The sequence below is a fragment of the Mixophyes fleayi genome, chromosome 10 (assembly GCF_038048845.1).
Source record: "Mixophyes fleayi isolate aMixFle1 chromosome 10, aMixFle1.hap1, whole genome shotgun sequence".
In the NCBI taxonomy this organism is placed as follows: domain Eukaryota; kingdom Metazoa; phylum Chordata; class Amphibia; order Anura; family Limnodynastidae; genus Mixophyes; species Mixophyes fleayi.
The window spans coordinates 49,896,511-49,916,590 of NC_134411.1; the positions used below are offsets into that span (position 1 = coordinate 49,896,511).

General features: G+C 39.1%; 1 protein-coding gene across 1 annotated transcript in view; it reads left to right on the forward strand.

Moving 5' to 3' along the window:
* Positions 1–20,080, forward strand: part of ACTN3 (actinin alpha 3) — a 57,052-nt gene that overhangs the window by 23,877 nt on the left and 13,095 nt on the right. The window contains exons 2-6 of the mRNA XM_075188735.1: positions 6,156–6,270; positions 11,854–11,973; positions 13,609–13,695; positions 17,790–17,877; positions 19,672–19,750. Of these exons, the coding sequence (XP_075044836.1) occupies positions 6,156–6,270; positions 11,854–11,973; positions 13,609–13,695; positions 17,790–17,877; positions 19,672–19,750 (489 nt within the window). The remainder of the gene's footprint in view (positions 1–6,155; positions 6,271–11,853; positions 11,974–13,608; positions 13,696–17,789; positions 17,878–19,671; positions 19,751–20,080) is intronic.

Genomic DNA, 20,080 nt, shown 5'->3' on the forward strand with positions numbered 1-20,080 from the left:
TATTGAAACTGAACAACACATTAATGATGCATTTACTTTCTCCTTTTACTGATTATTGCAATCTCCTGGTCTGCCTGTCACACGTCTGTTCCATCTACAGTCTACCATGAACGCAGCATCCCATCTAAACTTCCTCTCCCAATGTCCCTCTTCTGCTGTGCCTCAGTACAAAGCACTCCACTGAATCCCCATTCAACCCAGGGCATAATTTAAAATGCTTACTCTCACATATAATCCCTCTTTAATGCCTCCCCCTTCCTATATCTCCTCTACACAATCACTCCATTCTGCTGATGACCTTTACCTCTCCTCCTCTCCTATCACCACCTCACACTCCCACCTGCAGGACTTCACCCATGCTGCTACACACCTTTGGAACTCCCTGCCCCACTTGACCAGAAACACCTCTTCAATCTTGGAAGCACCCCCTCAAAACTCACCTCTGCACATTTGCCTAATCCTCCTTATCCTAAAACAATTCCCTCCTGATGCTCTACCTGCCCATTCCACTTGGTTCCCGCCACTCCCTCCTCGTCCCTCTAGAATGTTAGCTCTCACGAGAAGGACCCTCTATACCTTCCATTTCCTATACTCACCTCCTTGTCTTCTTGTAAAGGATTATTTAGATTCTAGGTTGTATATTCTGCTTTTGCTAGTTCCATTGCTTCAATATTTATTTGTATTATGTTCTGTTTGTGTATTGTTGAGCTGCACTCATAAATAAACAATGCTGATGGTAAATTATGTAAATACATTACTTGTAAAGTTTGTTGTTTTTGAATTTATGTAATTTGTTGTTTGTTTAAACTGCAGACCACTTGTAGTGCCTTATAGAAAAAAAAGATAATAATAATAGCCCAACCACACCACACTGGAGAATGACTTGGGCATTGTTGTTTTGACAGTATTTAGAGACTAAATTATGTGAAATTCTAATGTACATATACAGTGCAGAATGGTGAAGCAAAAGCCAAACTCAATTGTTTCACTGAAACGTTGCACATCTGCGAAATGGCATATCTACCATGAAATTCAATTTGCACAGAATTTTGGCACATCTTCAATCATCACGATGAAGTTCACACTATAATACGTGATCTATTGGTTTATGATTCTCAGGTGCTTTTTAAGTGTTTGGTGCTTAGAAAAAGTATGAATGAAATGGCAGACACTAACTGACTGCAGAATAGAAAGTCCACTAATATTTCTATTTCTAAAGGCTCCAGCCTGGAAATTTTCACTCAAATTATACTGTTGAATTCACACTAGACATAGCCCATGGGCCTTATTGAGAATGGACCTATGTGCATTTGTGCAATTTTACACTTGCGGCTCCTTTTGCTTAGAGAAGCGGGGGAGATGTGTTCATGTGCAACTGTTGTAGTACAATAAGGCCTAGAGACGCAAGTTAATCACATCCGTGTATTTTCTGAACTACATGTATTATGTTTTATTGGAAAATATATATATATTTGGACCTGGTATATTTAACATAAGCCACTTTATTGAAAGAGGATACATTCTGTAAGGGTGCAAGCTATGTAATATTGACATTGGAACAGTCACTGTATTTATTTATTTTTAACTCAAAAGATTTTTAATAAAGAATGTTTACAAAAAAACAAATCAATCAAAGGATACAAATAACCAGGAAGGTTATACAATGTGTTTCATGGAATAGCATGAGAGTGGACCTTTACATGAAGGGCTAGTCACTTTATTTTATTTGTCACAAGCACCATAAACAAGACTGTAAGCTCACTTGAGCTGGACACTGAGTTTTAAGATTTTTTTTATACAGCACTACATTCTCATACATGCTCATACCATGCGCATAGGGAACTATGGCTTACTTGCAGAGCACTAGCTCTGTCCTTTCCTTTGTTGTTTAATGATAATAATGGGTGTGAATGGTGATGATCCATATTACACTGGAAAATTAATCAGTATGGGTGGTATTCCAATGATTAATACTAATCCTGTGAAGTGACAAACTATTCGGTATGATTCTGAAACTTTTAAAATTGTGATAAAACTCTATAACTTGCAATAAGCTATCTATTATGGAAATATGGTGTGGGTAGCTCTGGTCCTGCTTGAGTGAGGATTATCCAGTGTGTGGATATGTATATGCAGATAAACCAACCTCTATGCTTTTAATCAAGTTTTCATTTTATTAACCCAGTTACATAGCTATTCACCCCACATCACAACTGAATTTCATTCCCTCATCATCTACCAGGTCTGTTTAAAAGAAATAAAAGTATTTTTCCAGTAATTAAACTTGAGCATGGATATCTTTATTTTATGTGTGTCCTAATAAATCCGCACCAACATAATGTGCAGCAAAACTACAGATTTATATAAAATTACAATACATTTAAAAATATATTTAATTACAAAGCACCAGCAATCGCCTCCCTTAGGTCTAACCCTAAAGGACTTTTCCAAAAGCGAATGCTTCTATTTTCACTGCTAATTCTATGTATTGTAAGATATTACAGTGTAAGTAGTGTTAATCAAGTGACCATAGTCATTCTTAGATCTGGGAGGCACTAAGCGAATGGATATAGTCATGATCTCGCAAAGAGTATTGGTGGGTATGATAAATCTGGTGCTGAGATTCCAGTCTACATGGGTATGACTCAGTGCATGGGGTGTTAATCCAGTCCACATGGTAATGATCTAGGATAAATGGTGCTAATCCACTCCGCATGGTAACAATGCAGTCCAGGTGGTGATAATCTATAGGGTATGGTCATCACCTGATCGGTACAAATCCAACACTGGTAATGGCAGTTATCCAGTCTCTATTGTGACCAAATGTGCTGCTTAGTACCACTTTCTAATTATTTGCTTTGTTGACATTTTTGATTAATGACCTAACTACACCAAAGCGGCAATGTTGAAGGGATAAATAATGGTGACTAAATTGTATACATTGTCAGTACCATAAAGCAAGCTTCAGTGGCGGAAGCAGAGGTGTCATGTTGTAGGTAGTGTCCAAAATAGAGCATCATTGCCACAAAATCTGCAGTAAGACGTTACTAGCACATTACAGACAGTAATAGGATCTCACACCTGTCCTTCCATTTGGTATGAGGTAGCAAACTCCCTCATTCCAAGATGATGTACAGTGTACATCCCATAAACCCTCTTTGGGACTCTCCAGGATACCGTTACTCTATAAATAGCATTCTAGGAAGCTGACAGATTTGTGTGGTTGGCCAGAAGCCTCAGACAAAAGAGATCTTTAAAGAAACATCACTGCTGGTGATGAAGAGATCCAGCTATGCATGGGCAAAAACTGATGAATGTATTACATTTGTTCTGAAACACACATAAGTAATACAGAGCTTAGCTCAATTGCTAAAAAAAATAACCACTGCTCTTTCAAAATCCCTGAGGTCTATTCATAAAGACTCTGTAGATCCATCCAGTATTTTATATATGATGCTAAGTATGCTAAGTATGCTTTGACGGCATACTGCAGCAGCCATGACCGCATGTAATATCATATATGAGCAGAATTACCTAATCCACTAAGCCATTTTTATCACTCTGACACAGTTGCCTGAAACATACACTGCACAAATGAATTTGATCATTTTGGGTCTTCTAAATAAATCAATATGGTGCTTGTTTCCAGAGGACCTACATGCCTTTCACAGGCTGTATTAGCAGTTGCTTTCTATTTGGTTGTGACGAGCCAGGTACTATAATACAGTCCTGACATGTTAGCTCATTTATATAAGATCATGATGTCACATAATTCTAATATCACATCATGTAGCATACATGTGTGATCTCATTTTACCTTCTCATTCTATAAATCTTGTACCTTCCTATTAAGACTGCTGTGAGAAAATAGTTAATTGGTCCAGGACAAGGGAACAAGAAAAACATCTTTGCTTTGTATCTATTAAACAAATATCATAGATTCTATTTCTGGTTATAGTTCTATTACAGAGACATCAGGGTTACAGATGAGCGAAGTTGTGGTGCAATTTTACATGTATTGAATTGTGTGGTTGTCTCTCAGAGATGCATAGTATCAGGACTGCAATCTTCACGTTCCATATTAGTGTCACCATTCCACAAAATGGCATTCCAGGCTGTATCTGTAAATTCCACATTACACTGAGATGACAGTGGTATCAATTAATCCTGCTCTGTGATGGGGATGGGCAGAAGTGTAAATGGAATAAAAATGATATGGAAATTTCAGGCAGAATAAAAACAATAGGGGAATACTTAGAGCTAAATTCCACACAAGAAATATGCAAAATTCCCTGCTAATATGGGGAATGAGGTGAGGTGTATATTCTACGGAACATTTCGGTCATCTCTAATCAGGGCAAATATCCATTACTAGTTATAATTCATCTACATTAATAACAGTACACATTATACTTTCTATAATAGTGGTTATCAAACACGTACTCAAACTACTTAGATCATTTATATTATCAGGATTTCCTTGCATCGCAGTCAGGGATTCCGCTGTCCTGCTGCATGTCAGTTTTTTAGAGGAGACATGGAAAACATGCACTGTTATGAACTGTGCCTATGGAGGGATTTAGTGACAATGGGTTTGATTCATCTAGGATCGTAAAGTAAACGCCTGTATTCAAGTACAAGCAGATTTCAAAAAACGTTTCCAGTTGAATGCGCTCTGCTTACAGGGCACTTACTGTATGCAGACAGACACAACACACTGCAGGACATGCGCAATGCATATGTGCAATTGAAAGTCCCATCAGAACGCACAGAAAGAAACAAAAAATAAAATACATTAACATCTGTTAATAATATAATCAATAAAAAAAAGTACACAGAAAAAAAAATTGTGTTTTTTTTTTTAATGAAATACATTTACAAAGATGCTATTAATGTCTACTGTATATAAACTGCATTTTTACAGTTCTTGATTGCAAATACATGTTCTGGCATGTATACGCGACTGTCATCACTAACAATCAGCACTTACATCTGCCCTCTAGGTGGTGCAAGTGATATGGCTAAAAAACGTATCTGAGAGAGGCCCAGAGATTGAATCGGACTAATGTGCATGCACTTTACCTTGCCAAGCCCTTACTGTCCATTGACTATGTGCATAAGCCCCTTCCCTCCCCTGTTCCGCCCTTCAAATTTTAGGCAGTCAGAATTGTCCTTTGCATTCGATTGCATGCACTTGTGTTCACTGGCGTTGTTTCTGAGCATGCGTAGGGCAATTTGATGGACAATACATTACGAAACCGGATTTCCTTTTTGAATCAGGCCCAAGGTGTATACCTGGAGCTAGAGGCAGAACAAATTGTCCCAGGCTTAAAGAAAACGTTCATCAGAATGAATCACATTTTCATTTTGATTTGTGTAATACTGTTCAAACATGTAATTTATAGGAAGCAAAACCAGCAGTAACCACAAGAGGGCCAGAGGTTAGTGGAGTTCACCTTTCCCAAGACCCCCATTCTGTTCTCTGAAGAGCAGGGTGTGTCCTTTTTTGAACATGCACCCATCTGGTTCATCTGCAGTAAAGGGGCTTCACTGTGCATGCGTGGACCCTCCCCAAATTTTGATATGAGGTCCAGCGATATAATGTACCATCTGTGAGTTAAACCATGTACTGCTGCCAGCTGTTGTTGAGCTACAAATCCAGTTTCCAGGTAATATAACATACGTCAGTGCACACACTAATAATAATAATTAGAAAATGTCCTTTATCCTGTGCAAAGAAACAGAAAGGGTAAATCTCTTGCTTGTCCCCTTAATAAACAATGGCAATGTGCATGTCTGATGATATTACTTAATAAAAAAAAGTAGAAACATACCTCTTACACCACTGTAATAAGCAAACTACTTCAAACATTAGTTTGCAAAAAATATTTGCTTTTGTGACTCAAATTTTTAAAGAGCTCTAAATAGTTTACTAAGAAGCATGAGATTAGAGGAAGCAGGTCAACAAGCATGGGGATGGCATAAAGGCCGAGCTGGATGGGTACAGGTCATTGAGTGCCACATTTAGGTAGGCTGTAAACATTAAAGGAATTTATATATTTCAGAGGTACATTCCAATATTTCATCATCCGTTTAAATTGATACTGCCTTTAATACCTATATATAATTTATTATTAATTTTACCTTCTCTGCAGACTTTCACAGCCTGGTGCAACTCCCACCTTAGGAAAGCTGGCACGCAGATTGAGAACATTGAGGAAGATTTCAGAAATGGGCTTAAACTGATGCTTCTACTTGAGGTGATCTCTGGTAAGTCATATGCATTCTATAACACTAGATTACCAACAGACTTACCAACTTCTTTGGGAACAAAAGTAAAAACAACAAAGACCTTTATAAAACAATATCTGCAGTGGTAGGTTATAGGGGATACAGACACTAAAGCTGTGTATCCTCATTATGTTTGTGCTCCTTCATCTGTAGTCATTTATTAATATCACCTATGAAAAAATTCTGAATTTAGATTTTCACACAAAAAAAGTGCATTAATATAAAAATATAAAAGGATTTTAGATTTGTATTATTTGCTGTTCATAAATAACCTAATGGAGTCATTTAGAGTTGTATGTAAGTCCATTTTTGGGCCTTAAAAATGCAACTTGCAAACTTGCATAAATTTATCTGCACTCTGAGGGTCTGGTTCATCAAGGCACACATACTGAGTGCAATGTATGCTTGTTGTAAAACGCACAGAATTCGGGCATTCTCACGCCCAAATTCAACATGGGGTGGATCTTAAGATAGTGCACTGATGAACTCGGGTTTAAATCTGCTCTACTCTACTACATAAAACACTGCAGGATACATCCAGTATATATGTGGAATATACATTCGCAAATGAATGCACAGGAAAACAAAAAAATTCCATTTAATGTCACTTGTTAATAATATAGGCATTAATGACAACAGTTAAAATATTTTTTCCATGAAATACATTTGAATGTCTACTGAACATAGAATAATTTTTTTAAATTGCTCCTGATTGCACATCTTATAGCATGTATACGTGACTGTCATCGCTATTAATCAGGACGAGAACTAGCCCTGTAGCTGGAGCAAGAGATACAACAGAAAAACAAGTACCTTTGAGATGCCCCAAGCTTGAATTGGACATGGCTGTGTGTGCTCGAGCTTGGCTTGCCCTTACTGTACATTGAGTACAGGTGAAAGCTCAGGGGCAGGCTGGGCTTCGGGGCTGGGGCGCATCTGCTCCTCGAGCCGGTCCCATAGTGGCCTACCTTGGGCTGGGTCATTGGGCCACTTGCATTTTTTATTCCTTTAAAATGTTCCTAATAGGCTGATAAATCGAGTCTTGCCCCCCAGGCTAAAATTTGCCAGCTCTCCCCTGCGAACGCCCCTTCCCAGCTCCATTCCTTCCCAGAACTCGCAAGTTGTAGTAAGTGTCCTTTGCGTATGCAGATGAATTGAACATTGCTGAGTTTAGTTTTGTATGGTCCGGTTCTGGACGTGCGCAGATGAAATTTGCGGATAATAAACACAAAGTCGGCATTTACGTTCCTTGATGAATGAGGTCCTGAGTGTTAGGAGCCCCAACAGCCCGCAACACAAAACCCGGAGTCTGCTCAGAAGTCTGGTTTTCGCTGCAGTCCCTCGTGGTGGGGACAGGCTTGGCCGCAGACAGCTGAGGGTCGTGAATTGTGCGCTGACTGAGGGGAACCCAGCGATAGAGGGTAGGAGCAATAGCAGAGTGACGTCTAGGCAAGGGTCCAGGCCGGCAGCAGACAGAATATCCAGAACACAAAACCGGGGTCTGAGGTCACAGGCAAATCAGCAGCATAGTAGTCCAGGCAAGGGTCAATGGGCACAGGCAAACAAACGTAGTCAGTAAACAAAGCAAGGGTCGGCAACAGTAGTCAGAATTCAAAAGGTACTCAGAGAGCAAAGGTACACAGCAGGCTTAGTATTGCAAGCAGGAACTATAACCGGCAGGGAGGGCTTGCCTTATAAACAGATGGCCACCAATCAGAATTCCTCTTGCACTGGAGGTAATCTAGCCCAGCTGGGCTATAATCATCATAATGAGCGCACGCGCCCGGCTGCCCTAGATGCCGGGCCGCGGCGCTGCGTGTAATAAGCATCCCGACCATTGCCTAGGCAACGGCCGGGAGCTAGAGGAAATGACGTCCCGGTCATCATGACGACGGCCGGGACGCTGAGCAGTGCCCGGAAGTGAGTCGCGGCGGTGGCACTGGGTGCATAAAACTTGCATCCGTATTTAGAAATGAGCACATCTTAGACTTGCAGCCCCTTGCAATTAGAGAGCGTGTCAGGGGTGTTTATGTGTAAGTTCAGTAACGTAAGGTAGTGGAGGTGGAAGTGAACCATGCTCCTGTTTTGACTCAGAAGTAGCCTAATCCCTTTCAGTGCTAAGGACGAGTAGGACTTGTCCTGCACATATATTTCTAAAGTGCTAAGGACAAGTCTCACTTGCCCTCAGCACACATGGGATGTAAAGCTCTAAAATTCCTACTTATTTTCTGTTGGTGGGTGTCGGGGAAGAGGACGTGCATATGTGCATGATAAGGCTCAGTCACTGCACTACAGAAACAAATATATAGTGCAGGCGAAGGAAAAAGGTCACTTCAAGTGCCCAATCTACCCCATCCTGGCAACTATGGACTCAAAAGATGTGGACCCTGAGATGTTATTGTCTGGTGATCATTTGGGATAACCCCTACACTAAAGAAATCAATATTATGTAGAGATACCTTTGTGAGTGCCATAGGCCTGGTGCATATTTCTTTATTGACGATGCTGGTGATCACAGTGTTGCAATGGATGCATCAATGCTAGGTTACAAGTTGTATATATATTAAGATGTGTGCAACTGCAAATACAGCCACAGAGCAAGAAGTGTGTTGGCCGGACATATTTTTTGTACACACACAAAAGGCATGAATTGTCTCCAAATCTAACCTAGGATCTTCGGGCTTGAGTCATTAAGGAAAGTAAGGCAAAAAAAAGGAGTAAATGTTCTCCGCGATAAACCATGTTAGAATGGAAGGGGTGCAAATTAGTTTATTATTTTGCACATAAGTTAAATACTGGCTGTTTTTTTCATGTAGCCCACAAATATTTATTAACTTTATTGTCCTACCCCAAGTATAAATCTGTACCCACATTTTAAATGTACCTCCCCCTCCAATGCAGCATAGTTTTGCCCAGGTGCAAAATTACTTCTTTTTTATGCGTTGCTCTCCTTAATGACTCAGGCCCTTAATGTCTAACTTGCACTAGATCAATGAAAGTTAAATGCTAATTGTTACTTAATTTTCTGCATTTACCTCATTTTTAATATTACACTTTCTTAGCAAGCAATTCCCTGAGTCACTGACATGTTGCATAGAGTAAATTAAATAACTCTTTTAGAGAAGCTGTAGGATATCTTGGAGCTCCCAGTATTGTGTCGAAAAAAACCTAGTGCTGCCACAGAGTTCTATTTGCGCATAGAATGAGAACAGATGTAAGTTGTGTGTGGAACTGTGTATAGGGATGGTAATCAGATACAGAAGCTTAGGGAGGTTTGGAGCGAAGTTTAGAAAAAGCTTGAATGGAGAAGTGGGAAGGGTATTCTATAGAGTGGGTGCAGGCCAATATAATTCAGGGGTGAAAGCAGGTTATGAGTGCGGATGTGAGATGAAGATCTTGTGCAGAACGAAGGGGTAAGTTGGGAGATATTTAATAAGTGAAGAGATGTGTGTTTGTGTGGTGTTTTTTATGGCCTGGTCTGTTAGTAGAAGTATTTTATATTGGATTTGGTAAAATACAGGCAAACAATGTAAGGAACTGGCAGGAAGGAGCTGCAGAAGATAAACATTTTACAAGGAAAATTAGTTCAGCCGCTGCATTTTAATTAGATTATAGGGGTGAGAGTCTGGTTACGGGAAGACCAGTAGGTAAGGAATTGCAATAGTCTTTGCAGGAAATTATCAGCAAATTAATTAAATTTTTGCAGAATCCCGTGTGAGATTCTTGCATACTATAAATATTATTATTGTTTATTTATATGATGCCACAAAATTCTGCAGTGCCATACAGTAGGGGAATACAACATAATACAAGACATAGATGGCCAACAATCAAAATGCAAGACAGAGGGAAGTATACATTTGAAATTGAGGTCTTTTTGCACGGCCAATGTGGTAGTTGCTATCTATATATAAGACAACTATTAGAGGGTATTACAAGACTCCTGGGAGTTCTGTGACTTGTAAAACAGAACTTGGACTCCGTATTCATGCTTTTATATGGTCACACAACCGGCTTGATTGTGTCTAATATTTAAAAATGATTATATTTTACAATATGGGTTACATTATTCCATATTTGTATGTGGTCATTTGTCGAATTGGTCCTTGTTTGTATACAGCTTGAGGAACATCAGTTTTCCTATGGAATAAAATAATTCCATCTCAGAGTTTGAGTTCTTCACCTTAAATTTCAGCCAGTTATCCCCAAACTCAGTACATATTGGTAAATAATATTTAGTCTTTCAGAGGAGATAACGGGGGCAGAGGTACCAGTTGACCCGCAATTTTGTCTCCTTTCTATTCCTAATTCATTTGTTTCTAATTAAGAGAATTCCCTTCTAAAACATTTAAATAATGCCGCTAAGAACCTCATTCTGGTATATTGGAAATCCCCCTCACCTTATATCATTAAGGAATGGTTTGGCCTTATAGATTTTTATCTGTCCATGGATGAAATCACATTGGCAGCAATAGATAGATTTTGCGAGTTTTTTGCTGTCTGGTTTCAATGGCTAGAGTTCAAAGAGACTCCCATTTATAAAACATCTTTTACATCACACTCTTAACCCCCTAGAACAAAACTTAATAATTGATTTTTGCACTTCCAAGACAACGCACCAATCTCTTCTCCAGACTGATACATATTCAGGCTTCTACCATTCCCTTCCCCACCTTCCCACCTCTATTTCTGTTACCTGATTCATCGACATTTATTTATATGGCACCAGCATATCCTGTAACACTTTACAATTGGGAACAAACAGTAATAAAACAATACTGGGTAATACATACAGACAGAGAGGTAAGAGCAGGCGCAGATCTAGAAAATAATTTAGCGGGAGCGATTTAGGAAGGGGGGGGGGGCATTTAGTCCCCACCCCCTTTCTGACAGCTAAGGCTGCCTGCATCTGCGCACTGCAGGTCCGTTCGGCAGAGACAGGCAGAGAGAGTGTGCTGCCCAGCCACTCTGATTGTGTTTAAAACACAATCAGAGCAGCCTGGCAGGACTCTCTGTCTGCCGAATGGACCTACACATACTGTGCAGCCGCAGGCAGCAAGCCCCTGCTAGGGGGGTGATTGCCCCGATCGCCCCCCCCCCCCCCCCGGATCCACCACTGGGTAAGAGGGCCCTGCTCACAAGCTTACAAATGTATCCACTCTGTCCTTAACCCCCTCCTCCCATCCTCTGTTTTTGCTCAGTTTTCTTTTTTCATGTTTTTATTTAAAAGTTATATCAAAAGTGTGATTTGTTGACAGTCAAATAAGAAATAAACATTTTAAGTATTATTCCTTCATTGCAAATTTTCTACTTGATGTTACTTACTTTGTAGCCTTTGTTTGAATAAATTTAAATATATAAATGACTCGGTTTGAAAGATGAGGGTAACTTTTGTGTGCCATGTACGGCAAGGATTTCCCCATTAACATGATATTTTATCAGGCTGCACTGACATAATATGACCACTAGAAATGGTAGGATTAGAAGGGTATAAAACAACATAAACTGTACAATAGATTTTAATTTGCTGATATTTCATTCTTGTATTTTGCTGTCTTACAGGAGAGAGGCTGCCAAAACCAGACAAAGGAAAAATGCGATTCCACAAGATTGCAAATGTGAACAAGGCTCTGGACTTCATTGCCAGCAAAGGGGTGAAATTGGTTTCTATTGGTGCTGAGGGTGAGTGGTAGCACAGGATAACCAAATAAAGTTAGGTTTTATCTGATAGACATTATGGGTCTCATTTAGAGTCGTACTCAATGTGCGTCAGAAACGTGGAGGAATGGGAGTATGCCGCAGCTTGGTAGGGTATTACGAGTGGCATGCAACCCCAGTTGCATCCCACTCATAATACCCTACCGAGCTGCGAGCAGTTCGTGCAGCTAGCTAACTACTTGTGCCCCCTAATTCCTGCCGCACAGTTTTAGCCCTTTTTTGATGTGTGTTGCGTCTGTGTCCAGGATTTACCTATGGGGTCACACCCCCTGTGTCTATATTATACAAGTTCACACCTTCACAATTCCGTGTTTCACCCTTTCCTTCATAGTAAGCCACAAGCTGTCGCAAGTGTAAATTGCATCCAAGATGCAGGCGGATATGGTGCTTGCTGCACATGCGTGATTGTGGTTTTGTGGTGGATGCGCCTAAAACGTATTTTGCGTCTGACTCTAAATGAGGCCCTATCTGTTCTTAGTCTTGTAATGACCCACATGGGGAGCTCTTAGTGAACTAACAAATGTTCTTGAAGGGAAATTAAAGCCACTATTTGAATTTAATATATATCAAAAGCTGTGTATTACTGACCTGAATGATATACATGAAATAACTGGAATGTTTAAGCTTAACAAAATAAGTCTGCCATGTTTTCTTTAATTCCTCTGCAACAGGTTACCATGTTAGCATGGGAGTGCTTCTCTAACAGAGCAAACACATAAGAGACTGATAGCTAGGCATGCAGAACTGCACTGTTGGGATTGGTGGATTATACACAAGGGCTGGATCAGTGATTTGACAAGAACTCAAATTACTGAAATTTCTCTTTATGATGTGTATCAGATCCCATTAGGACACTGTCCAAAAGACGGGCTTCATCTGTCTGTAATGGACTGGGGAGGTAATAATATACTTTTTAATAGAACTGTACTGGAATGTCAGTTTAAGACTGAACAAAGTATTTTACCTTCATGGTTCATATATAAAAATGAAAATTTTGTGGTTTAGCAATTCTTTAATTATCCAGACTAATGCAATTTAGTGATCTAATTCTAAGATGTCCAATTTATATAAATCCCATAGGATACTTTCAAAGCTGAATCATGTGATGCAAGATGGCCATTTATTAAGTTCATATGGAAGATACTTAGATCCAGCCGGGGCCAAATGTAGTTCTTATTTTTGATAAAATAAAACACTTGATGTGCAGCACCTCTACAGCAATATATTCTCAGAGCGTTTATCAGCCTGACCCTGCTAAAATAATGTGCCACTAGTAAAAAGATAAGGAAAACAAAACCACTTCTAACAGTTACACAAGATGGCGCTATAAACTCTCTCTGTCTCTGCAGTAATTGTATTTTATTTTGTTTTTACATCAAACTATATAGCATCAAACTTTGATTTCCTCTTCTTCTTCTTTTTACAGAACCTCACAAATTCATATTATGTATTTTATTGCACAACAGGCCATTGCCACTTAGCATAATCCCACAACAGTGATAGAAGCTAATGCAATAAGAGTTAAACATACATGGGTTACAAAAGGGACTGAAATGTACATTTTTAAGTTTACTAATTTTGGCCTTTCTTCCCACACAGAAATTGTTGATGGTAATTTGAAGATGACCTTGGGTATGATCTGGACTATTATTCTGCGTTTCGCAATTCAGGATATTTCCGTTGAAGGTACTTATACAGTACATTACAAAGAACTTGCACACAGACTATGAGATGACACTATACTACCTTTTTATACTGATTTTTAAAACACTGCACTATAAACTCTTAGTGACTAGCATTAGATTTATGCTGTGTCTATTCTGTGCTAGTTAGCACTTGGCTCACCCAGCATATAGGAAGGGCCATTTTATTAAATGGGCACAAACCCACAGCAAAGGTCAGGACAACCACCATTAAACTTCAGGACTAAAGTAATGTTTAGCACAAACCCTGTCTTAAAGAGATTCAGCATATGGGACTTACACAAAGAAAATATATAGTTATATTATTTAGTTATATTATAAGCAACACAGTGTCAGCAGATAAGTGAAGATAAATGTTAAGGTATTTGACAGTAACTCCTACTACTAAGAGAGTAAATCCTAATCACTTCACATATACTGCTGCCAGTTGGTTTAGAAAGTGATGCAAAATTAAGGCCAAGGAGTATATTTACTAAACTGCTGGTTTCAAAAAAGTGGAGATGTTGCTATAACAGCCAATCAGATTCTAACTGTCATTTTGTAGAATACTACAATTACTAAATAAATGATAACTAGAATCTGATTGGTTGCTATATACTTTTTCAAACCCGCAGTTTAATAAATATACCCCCAAGGCTTTACAATCCAGTGAATACTATTCAGGTTGTGGAGGGGTAAGATGTGTTGGGCAAAGTGATAGAATATTTTTTGATTAGTAATTTTAATAATACTCTACTTGTATAAATAGTTAAAGTGCTGTATATATATCCCATATAGGTTCATGGAGAGTAAGCAATTGGGATATCCTCATACCTGGAATACCAATCATTGATAGGATGTTGATAAGTTTTTCTTGATGAGGATGCATTATTTCCCCAAAGCCATTCAGGTGCTGTGTGACATTACAAAGCACTAGGTATCACCATGCCTTCTGCCCTAAAAAGACCTTGCACTCTTCTCATTATGGTAGTAATAGTCTAAATATGACCAGTTGATGAGGCAATGGCATTTACATATGCTTTGATTATGCTTATAATAGGCTGAATATTGTTTTTTCTTTTGTTCTTGTATTAGTCTTTTGTCTCATAGACTGAATTGTGTTTCTTCTTATACATTATAATATGAAAATAAAATATATATTTTCTTACAAAACTACCTACAATATGAAGTTTTATACCAATGTTTTTAGCTGATTGTTATTTCACTTCATGTTGATTCCTTCTAATGCCACTGCCCATTTAAATAATTCCAGCAGATATCTCCTGCATGTCTCTCTCTATTACCCCTTCCAGCACCTCTTTGTTGTAGCCTGTATTGCTTTTCATTTTGGTTCATTCCCTCCAAGTGTACAAGCTTGCCCCTGCTTTCCTACATCCTGTGAAGAAATTATGTTTCAAGACATGTTCAAATTTCACCAGAACTAAACAGGCCAAATACATTTCAGCTGATTGCTACTGAACACATCGGTGGTAATGGGGGGATTTAGAATTACACCTCGGTGTACAAATTTGCGCCCCCACAGATGAAAGTTAAATGTGTGCCCAATTCGTGAGCTTCCCGGAAATTCCGGGAGATTAAGGAAGTATGGATTTACAGTTGAACATAAGTGCATTTGTGCAAGTATTTGAGACCTCTTGTTGATACTTTGAGGTGAATCAGTTCTGTTCTTGTGGAAATTCAGTACAGTCAGGTTGTGCAGACACAAGTTAACCACACTCATTTTACCGGAACCGGTAAAATGACGAAATTCACAGCATTGAATTTCTGTATTTTATGGTAGAGGTGGGGCTATAGTGATGTAATTGCATCACCACGCCCCCTGCTACCCTCTGTCACTTGATCTGTACTCCAATCTCCTGGAGTACAGATTTAAAAAGTAGGCAAGTATGTGTAAGTCAGGCCCTTAATGTACACTTATTTATACATAGTTGCCAACTCCCGGAAACAAGTTTCCGGGAGAGGGGACGAGACTGGAGGGCGGGAGGGGGCGAGACTGGAGGGCGGGAGGGGGCGGGACGAGGCCAATCGCAATTGGCCTCGTCCCGCCCCCTCCCGCCCTCCAAAATGGCGTGATTCACCGAGAATTGCATCAAATGACGCGATTCTCGGTGAAATCCGGGATGCGGGAGAAATGCCATCTCCCCCAGGAGCCCGGGAGACTGACTCGAATTTCGGGAGTCTCCCGGACTTTCCGGGAGAGTTGGCAAGTATGTATTTATATCATAGTAAATGTTTTCACCTGTGTTACCCAGATGCTCTCTTATTTTCTTGAAATGATGCCTGCAAAGCAAGGAGGCCCTATTTGAGGGAATCAAATGGGTGCTCAACAAATTTGTTTAGTTTCTATGCCCCAGTTTATAATACATTGATTTGTTTTTAACATTTCTGTTTTTTTTCTGGTTGACAAATAAACATGTAATGACATTGTTTGTAACCTACTATATGCAGGGACAAACGCAGGATTAGAGAGAGAGAGTGAGCAGCTCCATTTCGGCGATTCTGAATTGTACAGCAGCCGCGGACGCTTCTTTGACAGCGCCTCAGCTGCTGTACAGTACCGTTCGTTCGCGGAGGGGAGGGGTTTCTGGAGAACCAGAAATCCCCCCTGCGTGCACCCCTGGTGCTGGAGATTTCAGCTGACTTGCATCAAGTGAGATTCAGAACGCAGATGTCTGGACTCTCATCCCTCCCTCCCCTGTCAGGCAGCAATCAGTAGTTTTTTTTACTTTGCTCCTAAACATTTCTGCACTCTGTAAGAATAATATTTGTAGTTGTGGTGGGAGAAATTAATATAATCCTGTAATTGCTAGAGAGTGAGATCAGTCTTAGAGGAGAATTGAATTCAATGGAAAGCTCCTCTGAAACCCTGTGTGATCTGCTCCTGCACACACTTCCAGGTATTATAGTATCTAAAACATCACAGATTTTTGCTCACAATTTATGTGAGGTACAAGCAGTAATCAGCGATATTTTACTAGTCTAACATCCTGTAGAGTCTCATGATGGGAGGCTCTGACGGGACTTCACTAGTATTTATTCCCCCCCTTAGTGTTGAAAATAGGCTGGTCCCATTTTTAGCTACAGGCTCATGGACTAACTATATGCAACGTACAAAAAAGTATTTCTGACATAGTTGTGGCAAGATCTTCACATATGTGCGAGTAGAAACCTTTTGCCTTTTGCATTAATAATGTGGAAATGATTAGTTTACTAAAATTTTAGGACCTGCACAACCAACAACATTGTTCAGTGGAAACCACATTGGGCCTGATTCATTAGGGAAAGTAAGGTTAAAAAATTAGTATGTTTTCTCCTGGACTAAACCATGTTACCATGCAAGGGGTGCATATTAGTTTATTATTTTGCACATATGATAAATACTGGCTGTTTTTTCATGTAGCACACAAATACTTGCTAACTTTATTTTTTACACTGAAATCTAAAATTGATCTAGGACAGTGTTGGCTAACCTGTGACAGTCCAGGTGTTGTGAAACTACAAGTCCCAGCATGCTTTGCCAATATATAGCAGCTTATTGCTGGAAGGGTATGCTGGGACTTGTAGTTTCACAAACACCTGGAGTGTCACAGGTTAGCCAACACTGATCTAGCACATGCCTTACCCCAACTATAAATCTGTCCCCACATTTTAAATTTAGCTACCCCTCCAATGCAAAACCATGATTTTGCCGAGGTGTAAAGTTAATCCTTTTTATGCTTTCCTTTCCTTAACAAATCAGGCCCATAGTGATGAATTTTTGCAGAGCATCTCATGCTATAAGACAGGTATAAAGTTTACGCTGGATTTATTTAGACCCTTTAGCTCCTAAACAGAGTTCTCAAGCCTCAAAAGTAATTTCTATTAGCTTTCCAGCTCCATTGCTCCTACATTTATATTTGTAAATATAATTAATGTCTTTTTCACACAGGACAGCTTGTTTTTTTTCTTCTTTTACGCTAGAGGTTCCAGAAAATCTATTTTGCATATATTATCTTATAGAAGTGTAATTGTCTGCATTGCTCATTTTCACCTTCCTTGAATATTCACACACACGTTTAATTTCTTGTGTCCTTTTAGAAACATCTGCTAAGGAAGGTTTGCTGCTCTGGTGTCAAAGGAAGACTGCTCCCTACAGAAATGTCAACGTGCAAAATTTCCACATCAGGTAATATCATAAAGGAACATAACATAATAGTTGTAAGCTAGTCATTTGTTTGTAGCATGATCCCTAATGAACAGGTCTGAGCAATATGCAGGTACTTTATAATTAAGGCTTATGTCAATAATACAATGATGCAGCAATATGTACATATCACCAGAATACAGCGATGAACCATAAGGGATTTTGTAATGGTAACAAGGGCAATGTACTGCAGTGGTGTATGACCTATACATGAGATGCTGTGTGGGCCAATGAATCTGCATTAGGGACAATGCCCTACTGTATAATCAAATAAACTTGGGATGATGTTTAATCTGTTTGTTACTAAATTAATTTAAAATAAGATGAGTAATGTATTTAAAGGCACTTAAGGTGAGGATCTTGCCATATGTCATAATGAAACTGCAAACTCAAAAAGTTGTCCAGAGAAAATAGTAGAGAATTATGAATGTTTTAATGGGTGATCAGGCATAAAAATGTAGTGGATTCCAGGGCTTGCCCAGTCTCTGGTAGCTTTAAGCCACCACCATTGAGAATATGGCTTCTTCTAGCCAGTCTATGACCAGAACCGTGGCATGCGCCAGTACATGAGAAGAGCTAAATAATTGTTGAAAATTCTGTCCTGCTTACCTTAAGGCGTTTGGTGTGTGGATAGCTTCATTGGGTTCAAATGTAAATTTATCTGGCAACTTCCAAAGAAAGTGTCAGCACCTATAGTGTTGACTTCTAGTAGAAAAAAACTTTAAGTTTATAGTAGTCCCTCTAATTTCGTTGCTACAGTAACTATAGTAGTTTATGTCTACCTAAAATAGGTAAAGGTGCACCAACATTCCTATCACTGTACAGAGAGATAGATTTACGGACTGCCAAGACCTCAAACTATTTACATGTTTTTTCATCTTGATGCCGTATCAAAGAAAGCTTTCCATTGCCCTCCAGTTATGTGACTCCTGCTGCTGAGTAGACACTGCTTCACAACGACAGGCGTCTATGGAATCTGCTTACTAGGAGAAACTACCGAGAGTGCACTTGCTGTCATCAGTCAGGGCTACAACTATTTTTACATCACAGTGTAGCTAACAGGTGTTAACTTTGCATTATGGGTAACATAAAACAAACAACAAGCAATAAAAAATTCTACATAGTGCAAATTAGAATCTAGAACATGTCACATATCACAGAGAATGTAGATTTTGTTGTAGGAGCATGGCTGGAAAGGGTACGTACAGAATGTCCCATACTAAAAAGGGCACCCTGTATTTATAGGTCAAAATTTTACCGTAGTTGTCTGCACGGCAACCCCAATGCTTCCTAATAAAGAAGAGCCTTATTCTTGCAGTATAATAGGGGACCAATGGCATCAAAAAGTTGGTATAAATATGGCGACAGTAAAAGTCCCCATATTTTATTTTTTGCATCACTAACCCACACAATTTACAAAAAAGGGAAAATAGGTGGACAAACATCCACAGGATCCTATTCCCTATGGAAACATTACAAGTGGATCTGTCCTGATTCTACTGGTGTAGCAGTGTAGAAATGTACAACTTGCTGGAGGATAATTATACAAAGTGACTAGTCATCCTGGTGTTGGTGGGACAGCTAAAGTGCCATTTTATTCTGCTGAGTGTATTAAAATATCATTATCTTGTAGCTGTAATTTTGCATTTGCCATCCACATCCTGTGTTCCAGTGAGTTTTATATATATTGTTTATACTCATTGCACAAATAAAGTGTCTACTATTTTAAAAGCATACAAATAATCTCTTTCTCTTTTTCTGCCCTGTCCTGTAAAGCTGGAAGGATGGCCTTGCATTGTGTGCTCTCATCCATAGACACAGGCCCGACCTCATTGACTACTCCAAGCTCAGGAAGGTAAAGCAAGCCATGTGTTATCCTTGTCGTAGTTTCCCGCATAGACATCAGATTTTGCTAATTTGTACCTGGTCTTCCAAAAACACTACTGGAGTTATTGGGATTTATTGTGTTTCCTGGAGTTTCTGTAACACTTTTAATAAATTTAGTTTAGAAGAAATTCAATATTATTAATTTGTAGATTATATGTGATCCTTTAGGGTGTTTTTTATGTTTTCTGTTTATTTTGTGAATTTATAATTTACTCGATGACTGTGTATTAAAACTGAATGAAAACATTTACTCAAAATTATTAAAAATGAAGATTTAGTTTTGCACATAGGAAAGAGT